Source organism: Acomys minous, assembly GCF_964271855.1.
Source record: "Acomys minous genome assembly, chromosome: 4".
In the NCBI taxonomy this organism is placed as follows: Eukaryota; Metazoa; Chordata; class Mammalia; order Rodentia; family Muridae; genus Acomys; species Acomys minous.
This window is the reverse complement of record NC_140486.1, coordinates 25,511-51,563: the sequence shown is the minus strand read 5'-3', so window position 1 is coordinate 51,563 and position 26,053 is coordinate 25,511. Positions and strand designations below refer to the sequence as shown.

General features: G+C 35.3%; 1 protein-coding gene across 4 annotated transcripts in view; it reads left to right on the top strand.

Annotated features, from left to right (window-relative positions):
* TMX3 (thioredoxin related transmembrane protein 3) overlaps positions 1-25,607 on the top strand; it is a 34,418-nt gene extending 8,811 nt beyond the window's left edge. For 2 of the 4 annotated variants that reach the window (XM_084779362.1, XM_084779364.1), the window contains 12 exons: positions 2,508-2,553; positions 3,777-3,857; positions 6,196-6,295; positions 6,959-7,036; positions 10,203-10,269; positions 11,635-11,733; positions 13,772-13,829; positions 13,978-14,031; positions 16,015-16,071; positions 18,852-18,981; positions 20,507-20,575; positions 22,112-25,607. In XM_084779362.1, coding sequence (XP_084635488.1) covers positions 2,508-2,553; positions 3,777-3,857; positions 6,196-6,295; positions 6,959-7,036; positions 10,203-10,269; positions 11,635-11,733; positions 13,772-13,829; positions 13,978-14,031; positions 16,015-16,071; positions 18,852-18,981; positions 20,507-20,575; positions 22,112-22,369 — 1,097 coding nt within the window. In that variant the 3' untranslated portion in view covers positions 22,370-25,607. Of the gene's footprint in view, positions 1-2,507; positions 2,554-3,776; positions 3,858-6,195; positions 6,296-6,958; positions 7,037-10,202; positions 10,270-11,634; positions 11,734-13,771; positions 13,830-13,977; positions 14,032-16,014; positions 16,072-16,868; positions 16,933-18,851; positions 18,982-20,506; positions 20,576-22,111 lie in introns of all 4 variants that reach the window. The other 2 variants (XM_084779363.1, XM_084779365.1) reach the window with 2 other exon arrangements.
* Positions 25,608-26,053: the final 446 nt, after the last annotated feature.

Sequence of the window (26,053 nt, the reverse complement as noted above, 5' to 3'; positions counted from 1 at the left end):
AGTATTTTACATGCTATGAATTCGTTTATAATTTTCTTTTTAGCCACTCTAATTGGGACTTCCCCCCCCCCCCACTTTGTTGTTTTGTTTTGTTTTGCTTTGTTGTTTTTCGAGACAGGGTTTCTCTATGTAATATCCCAGGCTATCCTGGAACTCTTTTTGTAGACCAGGCTGGCCTTGAACTCACAATGATCCACCTGCCTCTGCCTCTCAAGTACTGGAATTAAAGATGTATGCCTCCATGCCCATTGGTACATTTTAATTTCATAGGTGTGATTATTACAGCTTATATTTCTCGTTCACAAAACATTGTTATATAGAGCTGACCATACAGAAAATATGCATTTAACACATCTTGTGTAAACTGCATATCTTTGGGAAAGGGGAAAGAGAAACTCATACATATGGAACACTGTCACCTGCCAAGTATTTTACCTTGTGTGATACACTCTGTGGATATAGGCCAATGAAACTCTTCTACTTCCCCTTCCAACTTACAGCCCAACCAGAGCAGTAATACATTCTTTCTTCTTGTTGTTAAGATGTTTTTAATAATTATTTACTGTTAACAGTATTTTGTATCCTTTCGGCCTACAAAGCAAATAACTGACACAGGGAGACTGAAACTTTAAAGCTGCCAGCACTTTGCTGGGCAGAATCTGAACTGATTCTAATCTGCTCATAAACTAATCAAACTATTCTAAGCCTTGTAACATATTCCAAGCACTTGCCACTATGACCCATTCCTCCTCCAACTGTCAAAAAAACTCTCCTCACTCCAGCCTTCAAACTGTCCCCTCCCCTCCAGGAAGTCCCGCCTCTCACTTACTGTTTTTCTGCCCAGCTGATTGGCTAAGCAGCGCTTTATTGATGGTTGATACAATTACTCACTCAGCATTCCTCCACAATGTACACAATGTTTTGTCTGCATGTACACCAGAAGAGGGCACTAGATCTCATTACAGATGGTTGTGAGGCACCATGTGGTTGTTAGGAATTGAATTCAGGACCTTTGGAAGAGCAAGCAGTGCTCTTAGTTCTTAGGAATCTTGTCACTAATTGAATAGGCCAAACATGGTCTATTACAAAAGTCATTCTTTCATAGAAAAGCTGTAAAGTCAGCATTCATTTACCTAGAAGATAACTTAATGAGTGTTCCTTCCATGATGGTATGTACCAGTTGCAGAATCATTTCCCTATAAGCCAGCACATGCCAGACACATTCTAGACATTGGTAATACACCATTGAACAAAGGGAAACTGGGCTCTTACGGTACATAAACTAGAAAAGAAACAATATCCAATAAACATAAATAAGTTATTTTATCATTGAATATACCGTCTCCAATGTACTGTACAGAAAAAGAATGTACTTTTTAGTATGTTGATAAACATAAGTATTCATAAACTGCTGTCTAGAGATCACATAGTTTTGTTCTTATAATTCTCAATGCTTCCTTAAATACCGCAAAACTTTAAATACAGACATTTTGATGCAATTGAGAGTTAAATTGATAAAGGACTGATTTTTTTTTAAGCCACCTGTCCTTGTTATTCTTTGTTGTCTGTACAGTTATAAACTTTTGACTATTTCATAGATACCTCTCCTGTGCATTTTGGACATTGTGTTTCTCAATATTTGGTCTGTCTACCTGTGTTAAGATTACCTGAGTACTCACTGTTAGTTTAGAATCCAGACACCCACACTGCCATATCATTTGAAAATATTTCAGAGTAGGTTATGAGAATAGTTTTGAAGGCATTTTGAATACTTCTACTGCAGAACTTAAGTTGAAGAACCATAAAGTAGAATATTGGTATGTAGTTACATGATTTGGGTTTGGTTTGAAAGAGGGCTATTCAAAGCAGTCATGTAGAAATAAGATTATTTGACAGTAGCTTATTCTCAGTTGTATAACTGTGACTGAAACAAATAGACACAATGAAACAAATCCCAGTGTATAGAACTTTTGAACTGGAACTTTGAATTAGTATGATTTATTTTTCTTTGTTTCAAATAGTGACAAATCTTTTATCCAGTTTTAATTAGTAATTAATCTAGCATGTCTTAAAACATCTACACATACACAAATATCTACTCTTCCAGAAATCAGTGCTAAAAGTATTTCTCACATAGACGTTAAATTGTATAGTTTCCTCAAATGTTTCTTTCTAATGTGGAGCCCCTAAAACCCTGCTTACTCTCTAGCCTACATACAGGCTTTACAGTAAGGATTATGTCAGCCTCACTTGCACTGGTACCATTCCTATTCCTTGTTCTTGTTAAAGGATTATGTTTGCAAATTTCCTTTCTAGACTGCAAAACATTTTAGTCTACGACTATAATTATAAGATAATGAATGCCATGGTTTTCTTCTTTGTGAGATTTAATACTTAAAAACAATCAAGTTTATATAGATATACTTTTTTCTGAATAAAAGGCTCATATTACTTAGTTTTCTCAGTTTAAAAGGAACTTAGAAATATTTATTCTTTTTCTTATCAAGGCATTGCTTCAGAGTTTGGAGTTCGAGGTTATCCAACAATTAAGCTGTAAGTTGAGTGTTGTATGTTTGTCTGTATGGTTTTAATAGTTCACTCTGCTTATATTTTACTTATTCTAGTACTTTCTTTGGAGGGCAAAGGTTTGGGTTCAGCCATTGTTTTTAAGCCAAGAGTACGATCAAAGGTGAGAAACTTCACCTCTATACATCTTCATATTTAAGTGTGTGGTATACAGCTAATTCAATAAATGTGTTCTGGATGTTTACTGTGTAACATGCACTTACACTTACACTTAAGGTGTACATCATAAATTATGAAAGGTCTCTTGAGGAGCCCCAGTATGTTTCTGCTTTGCCACTGCAAATCACATCTAAGAGATTTCATTCTTGTATAATTAATGACACTAACTTTATTAGAGAAAAATGATAAATATTCATTTTAATCTATGTGTACTAGAGAAATTAAGTTGGAAAACAATGTGGTGAGTTGGGAAAAAATGTTTTAAAATGATTTTGCTAAATTTTCCTGTTTTTTACATTAATGTTATTTTCGTGCTGTGAGCAGCTAAGCCATTTTTTTTTTCAGTTTTTTTATTTTAAGTAAACTAACTTTACCCCAATATTTTAAAACCCCAAATTTTTTATATTAGTCTGGGTTTTTTTAATTGACATTTTTCCTTTGTTTTTAGTTTTGTTTTGTTGAAAATGTTATTCTATTACAGTGTATGTTAATGGTCCTTTCTCTTTGTTATTAAGAGCTCTGTTTTTGCCTATTAATTGCTCTTTTGTATCTGTACAGTTGGTTAGATATAAATTTATTCATTGACATGTCTTTTGGAAGATAATCTGTGTTTTAGGAAAACTATTTTTATGCCTAATTCATGATGCATGTTGGGGGTTTTGCTACCGCCAAAATAATCTAGTCCCTAGTCCTTTTATTTTCCGCTTGATGGAGAATAATTAAAATTACTCTGATTTAAGCTTTTGACTGTAAATGTACAAATTACTCACTTTTCTGAAGGTTCATACTATAACTCTACACTACAGATTAAAATGTATCTCTGATGTGTATGTGGCACATTGCCTTTTCCTGTGCATTGTAAGTTGCTGGTTCTCAGGGGACTCTGCACACTCTGCTTTATACAAGTGCGCTGCTCTTAAAGCTTCTTCTTATTTAGTGTTTTATGCATTTTAAGCTTATACTTTAGTAGAGGAGGATTGAGAGTAAATATGAGGACGATTAATTTCCAATTCTTATCTTTTATTTTTAAGATTAAAAGGAGACTTGGCATATAATTATAGAGGACCACGGACTAAAGATGATATAATTGAGTTTGCTCACAGAGTATCTGGGTAAGTTGAAAAAGCCTTTACTATATGATTTTAGTATTTGAAAGAAATGTATTTTAGTAGATTATATTGAACATACATATTTTAGATATTAAATGTGTTGTATACATTTATGAAAATATAAGGTTATATAGCATATGCAGTGAAGTTCTGTAAAGATAGATGATATAGTTTATGTTAATTTTTTTCTCCAATGAATTTTAATATATTTTCAAAATTTTTATTATAGATACAACAGTCTGTCCTATATATTAAGGACATCCTAAGCCCCTACCTCAGCTCCTCCCAGAGATGCTTGAAACTGCCTAGTACCAGATCATATGAATGGTTTTTTTTCCTTTCTTTCAAAATATCTTGTACTTCTCGCTTTTCACTTAAAGGAAGCACTTGATTTCCTTTCTTTAGTATCTGGATTTCCAATGTCACTAACTTCTGCACTTTGTATCCATCGATAAACAAACTAAGGATTACTTGCTCACAGCCCTGAGTGATTTACTGGCTGTCTCTGTACTCTTTGAAGGAAAGCAGTGTACAGTGGGGCTTCCTGTTATTCAGAACAGTGCACAGTTTAACTTATGGACTGGTTCCTGTGGAAGTTTCTACTTAGTATTATCAGACCATAGTTGTTATGAGTAATTGGAAACATGGTAAAAGAAATTAGGAGTATCTGTTAGCAATTTCATGAATCTTATTTTTTAGAAATAGTTCTTATGTTGTAATGCCGTGTATCAACTTACATAGCGTCTTCTCTAATTTCAGAGTCTTAAAAGAAGCCCAGATGTTATTGCTCTTAGAGACTTGGGGTTTCATTTCTAGTTTGTGGTGATGAAAATATTTTTTTAAATACATCTAAATTAATTTTCTTTACCATCACATTTTTTTTCAATGCTACCTGCAAAGTATTCTGGCAGTATTTGCTTAGCTAGTTACATAGTTAAAACCCAGTGAGCCATTTGCACTGAATTACCAATCTTTGACTTATTGCTGATCAGGAAGTAGATCCTTCACAAGCAGTTCTTGCTGATTTGAATGTGATTTTTCAAAAACAAGATATCTACATCTTGCTAATGTGTAAAGAATATCAGTGTTTATAATTATATTTGTAATATGCTTATGTGTATCTTTGTGCAGAGCACTTGTCAAGATCAATTTATATTGGCTTTAAAGTTCTACACACTTTATTAGCTTAACAGGATATATTGGTAATTATAAATAGCTTGAGGTTGAAACAGGATAGGTTCGTGGTGTAAAATTAAGCCTCAAAATATTTGTGTAAATGCACAGATTTAGGAATGATCTTTGTTATAGTTTGTGACTCTTATATGTAATTTCAATTGTATTTTCTCATTTTGATTGTATATTTCTCTTCATTTACTGGGTGAATAAATAAATTTTGAAACACGTTTATTTGAGGTAAATGAGGCTAGTGGTATACACTTGACTCTCCTGTGGCTTCTGGTAGTTTTATGTTTGGCAGTTATTGATTGTGTTTTTCTTTAACTGTAAGAAGAGATTCTCCTGATGTGAGAGTGCCTCTGGAGTAGGGGAGATTTCATGACTCAGTTTAGAGTTGCATCACTTGCTGGTTAATTATGAAGGGTTGAAGCAGAGGCTCGGGAGAATGATGCAATGACCTTAAAAACTGTGTGTTTTGAAAGTGTTCACTTCGCAAAATAGGTTCTGTTTATTTTATAAGTTTTGTCGACTAAAAGTATGATAATCTATACCATATTTTTAAAAAGAAAGCATTTATTTTATCTCTTAACTTTATAAGTGATATGTTTTATAGTAACCTTTATTGTCATTCATTTATCCATTTGTTTTAAAAATGACTGTTTATTAAATTTTGTAGGAAAGCTTTCTCTTTGTGCTTCCATTTTATTTTTCTGAAAATAAATAGTAATATAAATTAGAAGCTTGGGACTTTGACCTCTATAGGGTACTTAAGAAGTATGTAGTATTTAAATTGACACATATTATATAAATATTAACTCTTGTTGACTCCTGGGATACTATTTCTGTAAGTATGCTTTTGAAAAGGAAAGAATTCTCAGGTGAATTGTCTTGCTTTTAGCCAAGGACTATAAATGGATGATCATTCTATATCTCACTAATTTAAAATAGTGTCGATGATGTCTAAAATGATTTGAAGCTGTCAGATTTAATTTTGCATACTACATAGAATTTTACTATGTAGTACACAAGTACCATAGGCTGAAATTTTACTTGAGTGGGTTTGGTGATATACATAAGTGCAGATAATACATTGCTAAAACATGTCCCATAAGATTGAATTGTGCTCTATCTTTAGTTCACTACCATTTGTTTTGTTTTCACACAGGGCTCTGATTCGACCTCTTCCAAGTCAACAAATGTTCGACCATGTACGGAAGAGGCACCGTGTATTTTTTGTTTATATTGGTGGAGAATCACCCTTAAAAGTATGACATTATCTTTTTTTTCCACATGAACAGACATGTTGTAATTTTATGTTTGCTATGCAGCTATGATTCTTCCAAAACTTTGAAGCAAAATATTTTAGCTTATCTATTTTTCACAATTAAAACACTTTCTTTAGTCTCTCTTACTAAATTTACAATTATGAAATTATCAAATTGAAATTAAGTGAAATTTGGATAAAGCTTGCCTGCCTTAGTTTTTTTTTATGTTACTGAGCAGTTTATTTAATTTTGCATCACTTTTTCGTACTTTAAGTGAAAGACTGAAAACTGTTGTTCAGATGTTACCTTTTTAAAGCAAAGCACTGTGCTTAAGTTTACTTAATGTATATGTGTATTTGTGTATACCTTTCTTATTGTCACCACCATCATCATTAATCATCATTGCTAATCTCTATTAATAAACCTGAGTCGACTTTGTGTTATAATTCATCAACTCTTTTTGAAGGGGAGGGTAGGATCACTTAGTTGCAATGGTGGTTTGCCTTCACAACAGTACATTTGTTTTAGTTATAGTGTCTTATTTCACTGAACGGTAACATGGTAGGAAATCTTTATAGTATATTATAGTTAATTGGATTATTAAATAAGGAATAAATTTTTATCTTTAATGTTTAAGATATCCTTTTTCTGTTCAAATTATAGGAGAAATACATAGATGCTGCTTCAGAGTTAATTGTGTATACATACTTCTTTTCTGCCTCAGAAGATGTGGTTCCTGAGGTAATATTTAATATTTGATTTAATGAATTTTGATTTGGTTCTACATGTCAGATTTATTTGTAATGTTGTATGGAAAGTTTTTTACTACTGATGTCAGACTGTTTATAATTCATGAACCAATGCTTCCACAATCATGGCACTTAGAGATTGTGGTTACATTACATTGGTGACCTTCTTTCTTTATGAAATAATACTGGTAAGCAGTGATATATATCAAACCCCAAAGGTGCTTTTAAGTAATAAATTATGTATTGTTGCAAATGCAGTCTACTCCTGGCCCCTCACACCCAGTAGTAAATAAATACTACAAAAACAAGATTCCAGAGATGCTACCAAAAGTAAGTGGACATTGTGAGAGTTGGGATATGTAGGGATGGACAGCTGTTTAATTTTTTTGATCCAAAAAGGTAAGGAAAGAGGGAGGTGTGAGCAGAAAATATTTGAACTGAAGCCTGCTTGATGTGAAAGAGCCTCACACAGGTCTATGGATAGAATATCAGAAAAGAGGAGATAATTCAAATGCCCAAGACAAGAGCATAACTTGCATATTTGAACAGCAGCACAGTAGCCAGTCTTCCTATATCACTGTGAGAAGGGGATAGAAGCAAGCAGAAGACAATTCTTGTTGTATATTTTACAGCATGTATAATGAAGGTGAAGTTCATAAGGAACTCAAGTCGGTTCATTTGAAAGTGCTAAGAGCACAATGTTGTGAAAGTAGATTCACAGATCACTTAACCTTTGAACTTGGGAGTCAATAAGCAGGTGAATATGAAATAACTTAGAGTGTACTCTAGCACACTGGTTCTCAACCATCCTAATGCTACGATGCTTTAATACAGTTTTTCATGTTTTGGTAACCCAACCATAAAATGATTTTCATTGCTACTTCATAACTATAATTTTTGCTATTGTTATGAACCTTAAAATGTAAATGTCTGATATTCAGAATGTGTGATATTCAATCCCTGTGAAGTGGTAGTTTGACCCCAAAAGGGTCACGACCACAGCTTGAGAACCACTGCTTTAGTACATAGGTTTTTATGTTACAATGGAAATTCTGAAATGTTTTCAACATGTTAAAGAACCTCTACTTTTGCCAATCTAAATCCACTCCAGTTTACCTATTTTGGTAGAAGACATATTATTTTTTCAGAGCACATAATGTTCATACCCTTAATTTGTCATTTCTCCTTTTTTTAGATCTAAGTATTAATTTTTATATTTTACAGTCAGATCCTTCCATTTTGGTGTACAGATGTGTTATTTTTGGCACATGCAAATAGTTGTGTAACCACTATCTCTTTGAAGCTAAAGAATTAGCTGTACATGATATTTATTATACAACTGGAAATAGAGGCAGGAGCTCAAGGCTAGCCTGGGCTACAATGAGACTTTATATTTTAAAAACAAAGAAAAAACTAAAACAATAGAGAGCAGACCAGCACCTCCTGTAATGTAAACGCCATGGAATGTAAGGAAGAGATAGATATGGAAATGGATTATCTGCTGTAAGTCCTTCCAAGAAAGGCCACTTCATTGCTTTGGAAGGGAGCAATGCCTCATGCTAACACAGAAACTTCCTAACATTTTTGTGGGTGAGTGGCCAAGAACAGGCAAATCTAGTCATGATTGAGAGCTTTTTTACTACCCGATATTATGATAGTATTATGTAATTTTTAGTTACAATGTAGCAAGATCATTTATCATATTGCCTCTGTGCTGAGATGTACCTGAATCTATTCACTGTTACTTTTGGGTTACATATACTCATGGGTAATTGCCTAGCCTAATTTTTCATAATTTTACCTGTTTGAAATACATACAAAATAGAAGGAGGTACTTTTAGATGATTCCTTATGAATGCCAATAGTATTTAAAAAGTAGTTTGGAGAGTACTTGTTGCCTAATGTCATCCATAATTATCCTGGGAGGTAGATGTTGTCATTGGCTTTAAGTTTCTAGGCTGAGGCAGTTGAATCTAGATGAAGTAACTGAGTATCACAAAGCTGATGAGTACTGGGGAGTGATATCCTTAGGTAGACTGTTAAAGCATTGGTCCTACTGCTCTGTGCTCCAGAATTCCTCCATCTTTTCCTACTCAAAATATTATCCATGGTCTTATAGAAACTCTTAAGAGTGGTCCTTGTCTTTTCTTATGTCAGGCAGCATGCTTCCAGGGAGGTATCTGAAAACATAAAATTTAGCTGAATTTAAGATTGTACTCTTTCTAGTCTTCAGTAGTGTGGGTGAGGGGTTATTTCCTAGTTTTTTTCAATGCTTTTGAAATTAATTGTAGGTACTTAATGTAGAAAATAAAAATGGTTAATAATGTTTATTATTAAAAGCCTGTAATTGTTATGGTGGTATTATTCTCTAACCTGCTACCAAATCAATAAGTACACAGACACCTGATAGATTTTAGATAAGCCTTATTTTACCTGGGGCTGAGCAAATATTTCCCCTCTCAACTACCCTTCATCTCCCAGTCCCATATCCTATGCCAATTGCTCTAATAATTCCTATCTGGGCTACTTCCCATCCATAAATCATACATACTTGCACGTGTTTCTCACCTGGGCTGCTTTGCTCCATCATTAGAGCTGCTCCTCCAAGCCATTTGCTTCTTTTCCTATCTCCTCCCCATGAACCTTAGCTCCACCTCTCACTTCTGCCCTGCCCAGGCTTCAGCATTTTGTTTTGTTTTTTTATTTTTGGTTTGTTTGCTTTGTTTGTTTGGTTTTGGTTTTTTGGTTTTTTGGTTTGGTTTGGTTTTTGTTTGTTTGGTTGGTTGGTTTGGTTTTTCAAGACAAGATTTCTCTGTGTAGTCTTAGCTGTCCTGGACTTACTTTGTAGACTAGGCTGGCCTTGAACTCACAGTGATCCGATCTGCCTGCCTCTGCCTCCCAAGTGCTGGGATTAAATGTGTGTGCCACCACACCTGGCTTCAGCGGTTTTTTTTTTTTAACCAATCCCCTTTAAATTAGGTAGAGCAAGATTTACACAGTAAGGGAAGATGTACCGGAGAATGTGCTTGTAAGAGAAAGCAAGCAGATCTCTGGAACAAAATAATTCGCAATCAAATACAAAGCACCAGATCATGCTATTACAGGTACTAATTGAATTATTGGCGTTAAAATTTCAAACTTCTGATGTTTTTCTGCAGTATGTGACACTGAAAGAGATTCCTGCTGTGCTTGTTTTCAAGGACAACACTTACTTTGTTTATGATGGTAAGTTCCAAAGCTTTAACTCACATAAGGCCTTTCATAATTAAAACATTGTTATAAGCAGGCATTTATAAAATATTGTGTAAGTGCTGCCACTTACAAAGTATCACATTTGATAGAATCATCTTTTAATCCTTCAGTAGATTTCCAACAATGTACTTCATTCTTAGTTGCTTCCATTGATGTGTGTGTGTGTGTGTGTGTGTGTGTGTGTGTGTGTGTGTGTGTAATTATTTGCCACTTTAAGAAATAATCTGTATTCAATTTCTATACATTAAAATGTTCAGACTTAATTTTAGGAGGATAGTTAGCTTTCATCACACACCGATAAAATAAAATATCCTCAGCAGAATGAAACTCTTTACCTTCTTTAGGTATTTCTCCCCCTCTGTCAGAAAATACTTTATTTAAATTTTATTTTTATATCATCCATACATCATAAAAAGAAAGATATAATAAAACCCTCATACTCATAAATGGTTAACAGGACCTTACTGTAGTTGTTTCAGTTTTATTGTTTTTCTTTTGAAGTAATTCAAAGCAAATCCTAATGAAATTTTTTCACTGTGTTTCACTATCCTTCTTTTTAAAAATGGGGGTTATATTTTTTTAGGTAACCACTTGATTGTTGGACCACTGAAGAAAAAATTATTTTCCTTGCTTTAGTAAAGGAACATGTTTTGATATTTTCTTATATTTTATATCTTGATAACTGCAGAGAAAACTACACATCTCTAATTTTTGTCATTGTGTTCAATTGAACTAACTTGATACATAATTATCACTAGTGCTATACATTAGATGTCCTGCGTTACCCACCTAATGTTGCATAGTTATTTCTGTCCTTTAATTTATACAGTGGATAGTATGGCAGATACATGACTGTCCTACATCATTAGATAAGGTGATCTATACAGTGAAACATCAAAGTGCATTCATTCAGGAGATAGTTTTTGAATGTTTATAGTCATCACCAGTCAAATGAACTTGAGAAGAACTTGCATACATGAAAAGAGGAGAAAGGAAAGAACCCATATATTTGTCTGTACCTACCTTCTTTTTGGTTAAGAAAATGCTACTAGAAGTGTTCAATGTATACTTGACCATTGTTACTATTTTATGTATTTTTAAAGAAGAGTGTTTTCTTTTTTCTCCCAAGTTAAAATGTCTAGCAGTATCTAGACTCAGCCTTCAAATCTCTTATTCTAAACCTGCTAAGAGGCCCTTAATTCAGGCAACTATAAACTACCTAAGAACCAGCTTAAGGTTTTATAATTATAATACTGTTTTAGATACGTTATCACTTTGCTGAATTGAGACATTACAGCTGCCTTGTACTCTGATGTATTTCCTTTGCTTTGTTTCAAGAGTATGAAGATGGCGATCTGTCCACATGGATCAGCAGGGAGAGATTTCAGAACTACCTTACTATGGATGGCTTCCTTTTGTATGAACTTGGTGACACAGGTAACAAGCATATGGCCATTCCGCTTCATTACAGAATTTTTCTTTGAGTGCTTATTTACTGGTTCTTTTAAAGCTGCATTTCCTAATTAAAGTACACTTATGTTTGCTAGTTCTGCTTTCTAAGAGTTGAGACTTAGAGTACCACGGATATATACTTTCATGTGAGGATCAGTGTAGCCAAAGAGGTTTACTAACACTTGATGGTGATGAGGAAGACAAGGAGCCTGAATGATTCAAGAATAAGAGAATAAAAAACCAAAACCAAAAACAAACAAACAAAAACCATGAAGCTACAAGTTAAAGTGAAGCCTTCTCACTGTCTCCTAAGGTCTGCTGTTACTTGTGAGTGGGAATCAGTCATACTGTTCATTTCTTAAGGTCATATGATAGAAAATGACAAAGAAAGAAAAATAAATAGAAATATAAGAGTTAGCCACACATAGAAAGTTTAAAAATTATAAGAAGCTTACTTTATTAGGAGAGTATTGTATAGGCTTAGACCCCACTAAAGGTGGGACATCTATATGTTGTTACCACATGTGTTCCCTCTCAGTTTCATGATCATGAAATGGAAATACAGCAATAGGGAAGAAACATTTGAAAATTAGACACAATTCAAATTAAGCACTGAAGCCAGGTGCTGTAGCACACGTCTGTAATGCCAGCATTCAGAAGGCAGAGAGGTAGATGGATATTTGTGAGTTCGAGCCAGCCTGATCTACAGAGAGAGTCCAGGACAGCCAGGACTCTATTTCACAGGGAAACCCTGTCTTGGGGGGAAAGAAGAATAAGAAAAAAAACAAAATGAAAAATTAGGCACTGAATAGTACATGAAATATTTCAAGAAATGAAATAATTCTTATAGATGATGTTTTCAACAAAAAGCTAACAGTGAATCAAGATTATGTAGATGTATTAGAGATGTATTATGCAGGGTGAGATTAGGAAAAGCATGAAAATAATGTAAATGATGCTAATTTTTTGGTTTTGGGATTTTTGGGGGGGGGGAATTTTGGTTTGGTTAGTTTGGTTTGGTTTGGTTTTTAACTTATTCCTACATTTGTGTTTCTACCTCGAGTGAAACTATACTCAAGTATGTTTATGTATATAAATTCATTTAATTTTTCCTCATAAGTCAGAAAAACTTGCTTTCCTAAAATAAATGGGAGTTTGCTTATGTTCAGTTACATAAGTATTAGAGAGTGGTATCTCACTTTTATTCTCCCTGCTTGGTACAGTGTTGAGAACATAACCCACGTCAGCACCCCGAACACTACTGTTATTACATTGTTCTACCCTCCTGAACATTGTCAGTAGGCATATAACTTACTGTTTTACTTATACTTCAAAAGTAGTGTCACTCAATTTGATTCTATATGCCATCACTGGTGAAATTGTAACAGAGGAAATGGCTATGCAAAAATAATTTCCTTAGTGTTATAAACTACTAGGGCTTATTAGCAATTTTTAGTAAATGTTTTTAAATCAATGTCTTTTTTGTTGTTGTTGTTGTTGTTGTTGCTGCTGCTGCTGCTGCTACTTTTTCAAAACAGTGTTTCCCTGTGTAGCTTTAGCTATCCTGGATTCACATTGTACACCAGGCTGGCCTCTAACATTGATCCATTTGCCTCTGCCTTCCTGAGTGCTGGGATAAAGGCATGTACCACCACATCTGGCAATGTCTTCTTTATGGTGTAGCTTTTGACAAAATATTTCATTACGTTGTTGGTTTGCATAAAATAATTTTAGAGAAATTAAAATAAAATTATTAATATTTACCTCCTAGAGGTAGAAGAAATGTATCATTTGAAGTTGACTAATTTACTGGTCTGAGCTGCAAATATGTTGGCTTAATTTTATGTAATGTGTAAATAATGATTGGCAAGTGAGAATTCTACCACTGAACCACCAATGCGTAAATGATGATTGGAATCTAGAAACATAGTCTGGTATCAGAAGTAATATTTGACAAGTATGGGTTATGTGAGTTATGTCTTTCTCAATTCAAGGAAATGAAAGATACTATTCTTAATTTCAGGAAAGCTTGTGGCTATTGCAGTCATTGATGAGAAAAACACATCACTTGAGCATACCAGGTATAGTTGCTTTGAAACAGATTTAAGCTTCAAATGCCATGCCAGCTTTGTGTAGTCTACATAGAGTGTCTTGCAACAGATGTTGTAATGGGATAGTTAAACCTTTTAATTGAAGAGGTGACATATTTATGTATTTATTCTTCTACAGATTAAAGTCAATTGTTCAAGAAGTTGCTAGAGATTTCAGAGACCACTTCCATAGGTATGTGCATGTTTTCTGAAAAGTTGACTTTGTTTGAAAGTTTGTCACTGTTTAATTCGGTTTATCAGTGAAGTAAATTAAAAGTAGTTAAGATCCCTAATCTCAAAAATTTAAGGCTGGCATCTTAGATGCTCTAAGGTCTAAATGCATGGGCTCTGACACAGCACTAAGTGGAAAATTCCACACCTGCCTTCCCATGATAGTGGTCAGAACACAAAGTCATGTTAAAGAATTGTGATACTTCCTTCATGGTATGTGTATAAGGTATATATGAGGAGGGAAAAATGAGTTCTGTATTTTCTTTAATTCACTTTATATCCTGTCATAGCCCCATCCCTCCTCTCCTCACAGGCCCACGCTCCCTCCCCCTCCTCCCTCCCCCATCCCCTCTTCCTCAAAAAAGGGGAACCTCCTTCCCTTCTATCCCAGCTCATCAAATCACATCAGGACTAAGTGTGTCTTCTTCCCCTGTGGCCTGCTAAGGTTGTCCCACCAGGGGGAAATGATCAAACAACAGCCAACAGAGTCCATGTCAGAGAGAGCCCCCACTCCTCTTACTAGTGGACCCACAGAAAGCCTGAGCTGCCCATCAGCTACGTCTGTGTAGGGAGAGATGTGCAGGGATAAAGTTAGAGCAGAGATTGAAGGAATGTCCAACCAGTGCTTGGCTCAACCTAAGACCCACCCATGGGAGAGAGCCAGCCCTGACACTATTAAAGATATTCTTATCTAAAGATTTGCTTGCAGGCAGGAGCCTAGCATAGTTGTCTTCTGAGAGGCTCCACCCAGTAGCAGTTAGAAACAGTCGCAGCCAAACACAAGGCAATGTACAGGAATTCTTGTGGAAAAGGGGGAAGGGGAAAAGGACCTGGAGGTGACAGGAGCACCCCAAGAAGACCAACAGAGCCAACTGACAACGCCAGCCTGGAGACTGAAGCACCAACCAAAGACTCTGCATGAGTTCTGTACTGAACATTTGGGTCCCTGCCCTAGGGAGCTCATTGTACGCAAATCCAAACCATGAAAACTCAGAAATGTCAAACACTTCTGGGCCCCAGCATTTCAGATAAGAGAGATCATATCTCATACTTTGAAAGGTAAATCAAGAATTAATTGACCTGGAGCTTCCAGTCAGCATGAGGACATATCTATGCCACATCTTAAAAGTTGGAGAAGCTGCTGCACCCAGTCATTTATAATTCATCCCATTCCTACTTCCTGAGAGTGTTTGACACATGTTTTATGGTAGAAAAATATTCACATAAATTTGCAAATTTGAAACAATTTAAATGAACACTCACATACCAGGAAAGTGATTGTAAAAAAAAATCTCAAAATACTAATGAAATGTAAAAAGTTACTTAGGAATAAGAATTTTTGCTGTATTTCATTTTTTTATGTTTGTTGCTGCTACCAAAACAGCAAGAGAAACCTCGAGGATTCATTATTTTCTTTGTATAAAATCTACTAAAAGTTCATTGTGCAATTCTCATGGTACATGGTAGCTGACCTCTTCTGAGTGATCCTATTTCACAGTAAATCCACTTTCTTTTTATTTTCTTTTTTGGTTTTTTGAGACAAGGTTTCTCTGTGTAATGGTCCTCACTGTGTGCAACTCTCCTTGTAGACCAGGCTTGCCTTGAACTCACAGAGATCCACCTGCCTCTGCCTCCCTGAGTGCTAGGATTAAAGGCGTGTGTCACCACACCTGGCTCACTTTCTTTAAATGTATTCTACTTGCAGCACATTTCTTTCCCTGTCTTTTAAACATGTATAGTGAGGTGAAATGTCCAGTTTGTTGGTTGTGTATTTGCTTATCAAAACTGAGTAGAAAACACTCTGGTGTAAATGTCAGGGGTTCCATGTTCAGTGTTGGAAGTTTATGTGCTTACAAGTTCTAGTTTGTAGTGTGTACCTTTTTTCTCTTAATCCAATATTGTGCTCTTTCTCTTCTTTCTCTTTGTTGTTGCTTGTGTCTTACAGAGATTTTCAGTTTGGCCATATGGATGGAAATGACTATATAAACACCTTGCTGATGGAGTAAGTAAAGTATTGATGGTTTTTCTACTTTGATATTACTAATTTTGAGAGATGGAGAGCGACTTAATTAGCTGGAAAAAACATACCAAAAAGCACTTTCTGTCATTTTCTGATGCTGACATCCCCCCAATAAATGTCTGATTTTATTTTATAAATCCTGTATTTTGAATTTATTAAGATTTAATTTTATTCTTTACTATAAAGATTGTCTCCCACTTCAACATAATAACATTTTCAAATCATTCTATAATAGGTAAATTTATAGTTTTTATAATACATATTTTAATAAGTTATTGTGGGCTGGTAAGGTTGTTCACTGAGTAGAGCCACTTCCTCATAGGCCTGACAACTTGAGTTTGATCCCCATATGCCACAAGGTGTCAGAAGAGGCCCAGTCCTGAGAGTTGTCTGACTTCCACATGCAATAATCGAAGATGCTTGAAGTAATTGACAGTATTTTTTCTTTGTTCTTTTTTTTTTTTCTTCTTAATTTTCTTTACATCCCATTTCAATCCACTGCTCAGTGGAGCCTCTCAGAGGACAGCTATGCTAGGCTTCTGTCTGCAAACATAGCAGAATATTGTTAATAGTGTCAGGGGTTGGCTCTCTCCCATGAGGTGGTACGAGGCTGTAGTTGGACTTTCCTTCAGTGTCTGCTCTGTCTTTATCCCTGCACATCTTGTAGGCAGGGTAAATTTGGGGTCGAAGTTTTTATGGGTAGGCTGGTGTTCCCATCCCTCCACTATGAGTCCTATCTAGTTAGAGGGTATTCTTTAAATTTTAAAATTTCATGCCAGGTGTGGTAGTCGGAGGCAGAGGCAGGTGGATCGCTGTGAGTTCAAAGCCCGCCTGGTCTACAAAGTAAGTCCAAGCTACATAGAGAAACCATCTTGAGAAAATAAATAAATAAATAAATAAATAAATAAATAGAATTTCACTGACAGATTCATGCAAGTGTAGAATAAATTTTAGATACTTTTAACCATCTTTCCCTCCCTTTCTCCCCCACATCTTTCTCTGAAACACTTCTGCCCAATAAGTCTGAGTTGTTTGCATAAGTGTGTGATAGGTTATTGGTAACTTCACTGAAGAAAATTATAACCTCCTGACCCAAAAGCTACTAACTACCAGTAATCACACAGGAAGAGACAGGACCTTGTAGGCCCCTTCCTTGTGCATGATGAAATGCTGACAGACCCAGTCTCATGCAGGGCTTACACAGAGAACCACATGTTCAGTGAGTTCATAGTTGCAGCAGCTGTGTTATGTACAGCACTCATCTTTGCAGCACAACTCCCCATTCTTTAGAGTTTATGTTTTTTTCTCATTTTCACTTCCATCCCTCTTCCACATTGTTTCCCAAATGGCACTAAAGTTTTAATAATGTTAAAAAAAAAAAAAAGAAAAAGAAAAGAAAGGAAAACAATTGTTTATAAATTTCCTATTGCTCATAGAACAATTATTGTGTATAGAAGTTGTAAAGTTGATCTTGTATAAACCTAAGAGGAAAGATATTCTGTATAACCCTATAATGGAAATTCATTTTTTTTTCAGTATATGATAGGGACTTTGATAAGACCATTTAAGTTGATAGATTCATTTTTTAAATGTTTGCAGCATTCCGCAGCACTTTTGCTCCAATAACTAACATCATAATCCACGATGATAGTATCTAGCAGTAGGTAAGCATTTAATTCGTAGTTTAGTCAGTTGTAAGATCTTAGCTCAAATTACAGTCACATCATAGTCAGCTTAAGTTGTTAGGTTTGAAGGGTGTGTTTTAGTTTTTTTGTCTTTGACAAATACCTGAGGGAAACGTTTTAAAGGAGGTAAAATTTATTTTGGTATATAAGTCTCAGTCAGTGTTGGTGGGTTCTACTGCTTTCAGTCTGAATGAGGCAGATCATCGTGGCAGCAGGAATTGTATGGCTGATACTCCTCACCTTAGGTGACTAAGAAGTAAAAGTAGAGGAAGAGAAAAGGAAGCAGGAGAAACCTTCAGTGTCATGTTACCAGTGACTTGATAGATCTAGCCAGCTTAACTGTAGAAGACTCCTCTGCCTACAAAGATGATGTCACCAGCTGGGGGCCTTCACACATGAGCCTTTCCAGGCCATTTCATATTCAAGCCATGACAGCAGGGCTTAAGTGCCAAGGTGTGACCTGCCTGGTGAATGTTTAAGTACATTGGAAAATACATGTGTCCTCTTGTTGGGTAGAGTGACAGGAGACTACAGAGAATTCACAATAGTGTTTATTTAACATGTATGTTTACTCAGTGTATACAAGGAACCATTCTGAAGGGTTAGCTTGAATTTTCTCATGTAATTGTGTAGCAAGTTAGGTACTATTGGTTTCCATATTTTATAAGAAAAAAGCTTTACATGTAAGAAGCTAAAGTTCTTGACTAACATGCTGCAGTGTTAAGAGAAAGCTCCAGATTCAAACAGTGTGGTTCCAGAGACCACCCTCTTGCCTGTTGGGGTTTCTGAGTACCATCTGAGGTAGAGTTAAATGTTATTAGTATTCTGTATAGTACTGTGCAGAAATGTATACTTTGCACAGCACTTTTAATCACTTAGGTGTTGGTTTTTAGAATATTTTCATGCAATCTTGATTAATGGTAAAGTTTATACAAACTTTGAAAGCTTCCTGTAAACCACAGAGGTAAAGATATTAAAAATCTCTTTTCTTCTCTAACTATAGCTACTTAGATGTAATTGAGCGCTAGAGTATTTATTATTGCTGTGCTTAATATAAATTTTTATTTTTTTTTCTAGTGAGTTGACAGTCCCAACCATAGTTGTACTGAATACTTCTAACCAACAGTACTTTTTGCTAGATCGACATATTAAGGATGCCAGTGACATGGTCCAGTTCATTAACAGCATTTTGGATGGTACAGTACCAGTAAGTGTTTCAGATCCATTTCAGAGGGATGAAGGGAAAGAGGCACAAGAGAAACTAGCAGTTCTTTACCTTAGATCCTGAAAAGAATAGCTATTCATTGCTTGGAGGGAAGAGGGAATCAGCTTCCACCCACTGCTTTCTCCTGCCTCATTCAGTCAGCCTATTAGAGCCTCACAGGGGCAAATGTCCCTCAAAGAGTTATTTGGGACACTGTTGCCTATCACAGTGATGGGGAAAGTATTCTTGGCCTCTAGAGCTGGTAGAGATATTAGGAGGTTTGTGACCCGGAATAATGCTTTTTTAGAGAATTTTCCTGGCATGACCCTTTGGAGTCAGTTGAATTAAGGACAACTGAATTAAGTTAGCCAGACTATGAAAACCAGTTTTTTAAACCATCAAGAAATGTATTGAGGGGCTGGAGAGATGGCTCAGTGGGTAAGAGCACCACCTGCTCTTCCAAAGGTCCTGAGTTCAATTCCCAGCAATCACATGGTGGCTCACAACCATCCATAATGTAGTGTGATGTGATGCCCTCTTCTGGTCTGAAGGTGTACATGCAGACAGAACACTGTATACATAATAAATAAATAAATCTTAAAAAAAAAAGAAAAGAAAGAAAAAAAAGAAATGTATTGAGAACCAGAGCTCCAGCAAAGAGTTCTAAAAATAATCATGTGAAAGAATTGTCATAAAGACTATGTGATCTTATTTTTTCCTTTTTCTATTCTTTTTGTTACTGTAATTCTTATTGTAGTATTTCTCAAACTAGGCTGCAACTCATTGAACAGTCATGAAAACATATCTTAATTCAGTAATTTAAAAAAAAGTCAGAATGAGTCTTTGTTGCTTCAGTGATAATTTAATTATTGTTTTGTTTTTTACATGTTTTTTTCAGTTTTACACAGACTTTGGGAAGCTCCCTGAGTCACATAGTAGCAATATGTTACTGTGTTGAAGTGTTGTTTTGATTGAAAGAAACTGAGTTATAGTAGTGAGAGCCCTTTTGTTTGTGAGTTAGTGAAACCTGACCAGACTCTTGTAACAGATATGTCATTGGTCCTATAGCTTAGCAATTCAAAGAATGGTCCAGACTTCTGGGGTAGCTAGATGCCAAGGTTTGATATCCCCAGGAACTTTTCTCTGCACTCATCTCAGCACTATCTGTTGAGCTCCATCTGCATGAGGATGTTCCTACTTAGTAAGAAAGTCTTTGGCCACACTGTAGCTAAGCAGCCAGAGAAACTCAGAGCTTGTGCAAGCCTAGGGAGGGTGGGCCACCTTCCAGCAAGCCACAAGGATTATAAGTAAAGGAAGAATGAATTGTTTAGAGTACGTTAACATGATAAGTAGGAATATATATATTTAACATGAATATATAAGTGGTATAAATATTTAACATGATTTTTGGGGACTAGGGTATAATATTTTTTGAATCAATATTTTTACTTCTAGCTATATTTTTATGTACGTAACATAACGAACTACTAATATGTGTATAACTTGTCTTATTCTTATTAAATTAAAGGCCCAAGGAGGTGATAGCATTTTGCAGAGATTGAAAAGAATAGTATTTGATGCCAAATCTACAATTGTGGTAAGTTCTGGCAGTTAATTTAGTGTCTTCAATAACTGAAAATTTTGGCGTTGTCAGTCTGCTCTCTGTTTCTTTCAACTTGCCTTCTTTCTTTAATACTTTATTTCTTTATATGGCAGGCTTAAATTGTAGAATTAAAATGTGAATTAATTCTCTAACAGTTCATTTGTTCATCCCAACTGTCTTGCTCCATGCCACTTTTCATTTGTTGAGGCAAAGGCAACCATGAAAATGTGGCCTTATTGGTAAGGAATAAATTTGGGTAATCTGAATTATCCATACATAACATCCTTCTGTTTATCACTATCCTGTTTCCACCTAAATGGTTTGTCCTCTTTGTATTTTGTCTGACAGCTGCCCTCACTTTCACTCAGGACCACACATCCTCTCAACAGTCTTCAGTCCACTACACAGTGTCACAACAGCCATCAGTTCTGAGCACTTCCTTTCCCTTTTCCAGTGATACTCACCAGAAGACCTCACCCATCTGAAGTACTTTCCTTACTGGCTTTTAAATATTGCTGAGGCTTTCTAGGGCTAGAGTCAGTAGTCATACATTGTCGTGTTCTGCTTCTTTCTCACTCATCCTCAAATTTCCACCTCTTATTCTGTGAATCAACCAAAATTACCTTTTGTTCTCTGTATTCTTTTAGAGTAACAGACCCAACCCATGAAATAAATCTTAGTGGTAAAACCAATTCACTAACTGAGGAAATAGCACATAACATAAGAGGAAGTAGTAAATTAATAAAGCTTTACTAACAACCAGATGACTCAGATATTAGAATGTCATGCGAAGAGAGTATGTATAGGGCTGTAAATAGATGGCTCTGTAGTTAAGAGCTGGTACTTTTTACAAAGGACCTAAGTTCAGTTCCCAGCTCATAACCTCCCATGACTCCAGCTACAGGAGATCTGATACCTCTGGCCTCCAGGCACCTATACACACAGACACACACACATAAATCTTTAAGTATGTGTGTGTGTGTATGAGCATGAATATTAACTCTTTACCAGAAAGAACCCACAAGCAACTTCCTAGAGTTTAACACATAGATAATAATCATCTAAGAGATATTTATAGGCGATAAGAGAAAAAGAAGGGTCTTGATAATCAGACTATTTGATTGCTTATCCTGTTGCCTGTGGCCATTTCTGCACACATGCACACTTACATGTGCATATATGAGCATAGAATTTTTGTTTATGGAGTCTTTTTGTTTGTTTTTGTTTTTCGAGTCAAGATTTCACTTGTAGTCCTCGCTGTCCTGGACTCCTCTTTGTAGACCTGGCTGGCCTCAAACTCACAGAGATCCACCTGCCTCTGCCTCCTGAGTGTTGGGATTAAAGATGTGAACCACCACATCGGGCTTTATTTATTGAGCCTTTAACATGGTAGATACTGCTCAGGTATTGACAGTTATTCATTGCAACTGAGTTCAGTAACAGTGAGAGAAAAGTTGTGTGGCTTTAAATTTACATCATGTTTTTTATGTCAGAATTCCATTGAAGTGCAACTGAATTCTCTCCCCACAGTCTATATTCAAGAGCTCTCCACTTATGGGCTGCTTTCTCTTTGGCCTGCCGCTGGGTGTCATCAGTATCATGTGCTATGGAATCTATACAGCTGACACAGATGGAGGCTATATAGAAGAGCGATATGAAGTGTCCAAAAGCGAAATGGAAAACCAAGAACAGATAGAAGAGAACAAAGAGCAGGAGTCCAGCAGTGGAGGGTCTCTAGTGCCTGCGGTGCAAGAGCCCAAGGATGTATTAGAAAAGAAGAAAGATTGAGACTTCACAGAAAGAAAATATTTGATAAGATTTCAAATTATTAAAGAGTATTTATTGAATTTAGATATTTAATCATGATCTATTTACAGAAGAGAACATGTTCTTTGTATTTTGCTAACAACTGCATGAATTAAAGTAATCCTTCCATAAATGGAAGCTGTTTGGAGCAAAGAGATGAAGAGTTTTCCAGAACAAAGTCAAATCGTTCTGTCAACTATTGTTCAGATGCCCAGTGTCTGTACACCTGTCTATGTGTGTGTTCTATGGCAAAGTTAAGAAACTTGGGCAGAATTTTAACTTGACCATTAAGGTGGAAGATGTGTGTTTTGCAAAGAGAAATAATACTTTCACCTACTATACCAATTCTCCTATATTTTGGATAAAGTTTATATAAACAGATGAAATCTTTAAAATTTAGACATTTTAAGAGAAACTGGTAATTTTTCCATCTATCAAATTTAAAGTTCTAAGTTTAAAAGTAGTGATTTTATATATAGCATAATGATTTTATTTTACTAGTTGTTTTTAAAGGAGAAATGTTACTTTTTTACTTAAACTCCATTGCATTATTACGATACGGGCATATGGTACCATGAAGTAGGAGAAGGATCTTGTAATTGACCTTTACAAAATGACCAAGATATGTGTGGAGTGGGGGCTGAAGCTGTGCTGTTTAGCAGAGCACACTGTCCACTACTTCAGGAAAGAGAGGCCATCTCACTTTTAGCCAAAGCAGCCTGGTATTTTGTTTTGTTTCATTTTTATTTTATAGCTTGATATTACTTACAATATTTCTATTAATTAAGAATGTTTTCATAAGAAATACAAATTACATTTTATGATATGTAAACTAATAATTTAAAATTTACTGCCACACTTCTATTGTGGGAGACTATAATATATCAGTGATACAATCAACATGTTAAACTCAGATATCATGGATAGAGAGAGTTCTCTTCTCTAGCCCCTCACCTTTGCCTCCATGACAGTCACGACCTCTCATGTTTTATCAGAATGCAGTCATGCCTAACAGTAGGTATTTTGTGATAATATGTTTACTACAGATCAGTTTGTTAATTTTGAGGCCTTCGTTTTAGCTAATTTCTGATTTTTTATTAGGTAATGTTTAGATTCTGTTCTTTGACTACTTTAGGGTTTGTTAAAAGGATCCGCTGTGCATTTACAGACATCGTGTGTAGTTCCAACAGTGACATTTCTTGGGGCTTCTGCTTTGGTTGCCAGGGGAGCTTCTGATCTCAGATGCAATACTAATCAGCACTGAACTTAAACACGTGTGTCTGGAGCTAGGGAATTGCTAATCATAGTCTGTGTCCAAGTGTTCCTTTTCATAGTCAAAAGCATCCATTTTTAACATTTAATCATCATTAACTTTATTGATAATGTTATAAATATGTAGTCACAGGGAATTTTTAGGAAATAAGAGAATATTCTCTAATGGAAACTGGAGATACGCACTGTTAAAAGTTACTGTGAGCTGTGCATGGTGGCGCACGCCCTTAATCCCAGCACTTGGGCGGCAGAGGGAGGAGGATCGCTGAGTTCGGAGCCAGCCTGGTCTACAAAGGAGTCCAGCACAGCCAAGGCTACACAGAGAAACCCTGGCTCAAAAAAAAGTTACTGTGAAAAGTAAGCTCCTCCAAAGAATAAAGATGATTCTTTAGGAAGGTTCATGGTAGTGGGCCCAATGGTCAAGCCTTTTTATAGGAGAAAAGACCTGAAGTGCATAGAGATTCCTCATTTATGATCCTGTATGGTAAGGAGAGAGACAAGGGAAGTCCCACCAGTATATTTTAGTATTGTTCATCACTGTCAACTATGTATGTATTTTGTCTTGTCAATCATCCCTTGTAAATAAGTTCTTAGTAAGAAAAAAAGAGTAACTAAAGCACAGCTTTGCATCAAAGAACAGAAGTGCAAAGATAATTCTTTGTTTTCGGCAATATTTTTCTTTACGAATGAGTCCTTTGGTTCTCTGCTGCAAAACAACTTTATACTGATCCTCATAGTCTATTTATACTTTTAAAATGTGCATCGGATAAAACAAAATATGTATGTGGATTGTAAGTAAAATTTTTTGTATTAAACTTTTTTTTACTTGTTTATTCTTAAGGACATTTTTATTTGCATTGTCAGGTTGCTCACATAAAAACAAAACAAAACTAAAATTTGTTCATTCATGTGCTTTTCTCTTGAGTGTGTTATCATTCTGAATACTGTTTGCTTATCAGAACATACTTTAGAATCAAGGCACCCCTCTTCATAATCTAGTAAATGATTGATACTCTAATTCCCATGGCTAAAAACCAACAACAGAATCCTTTCAGGAAAGTGGGATTCTGCCTTTTTTTTTTTTCATGTGTAAAGATCTGATTTCTGAAATTCAAAATCATAGCTCATTGGTGCTCAACAACATTTAAGAGTATTTCAGAGAATGTGCATGTTTAGCCCAGCAACCCCAGCACCTCTGCCCTGAAATTCCTCTTTGTTGTGTTTACCAATATTTTGTAGTTTCAATTGTTTGAAATTTGTTTGAGATTTACTAGGTCTAGAGGTTTTGATTTCTTCCTTACTCAGAGGACTTTTGGAACCTGGTTTAGAACTCATGTAAAAGATGCCAAATGAGTAAAAGTAATGGAAAAGTCTCTTGAAGAGCTGAAGCAATTGTGTGTGTTGTTTGTTTTTACCCAGTTTTATTGCTCATGATGTTTCTAATATTTTGACTTGGTAGCTCTTTATTTTAAGAAAATAATATTTTCCAGCACTCGGAGGCAGAGTCAGGCCAATACATGTAAATTCAAGGTCAGCCTGATCTTCGGAGTGAGGCTACACAGAGAAACCCTATTTTGAGGGAGAAAAGAAAAGTAATAATATTTTCATCAGTGTTTCATGATGAGATGAACGGGGGAAGGGGAGAAACCACTCACCTATTCTTACACAGAAATTGTTAAGTGTGGACTGTTAAGACTTAAGTGGCAGGACTGAATTTGCCATTTTATTTTTATAAATATATATTTTTTCTGAATGTGCCTGAGCCCCAAGAATGAGAAAAAACAATAATTAATTGTAGAAATAATAAATTTTCTAGTTTGGACTAAGCTATAAAGGTTTTTGAAAGTGTATTACTGTTAACTTGTCGAATTGTGATACTCTGCCTTATGGCATCAATTGGAAACCTTTGTTTTTCTAAAATAAAGTAACTAAAAACATCATTGCATAACTGCTACCTTTAATACGTGTTTTTCAGAAGTTTGCCATTTGACTAGTTGTCTAAACAAAATAAGCTATAACTAATATTCCATACAATACTTTCATTTTAATAAGACATAGCTTATTAATAATCACAGAAATTTTAGATTTAAGCAGGCTTAGAAGTGAATTATATCCAAAACCCAACACCCCTTTATCTACTTTTAATTTTATAAAACCTAATTTCTACAAAATTCAAAGTTAAAACTGGTGAACTTTGAATTAATAAATTAACGATTCTGAATACCATACTGTCCTGACCTCTCATTTTTATTATCAATGAACAGGCAATTTAAAGCATTGGAGGGGTGGCTATTTGTGTTTGATTTTTTTTTTCAACATTAAGTAAAGCACATACATTATGAGTACATAAGTTTTACACAAATGTTAATTTTAAATTCCTGACATCAGATATGT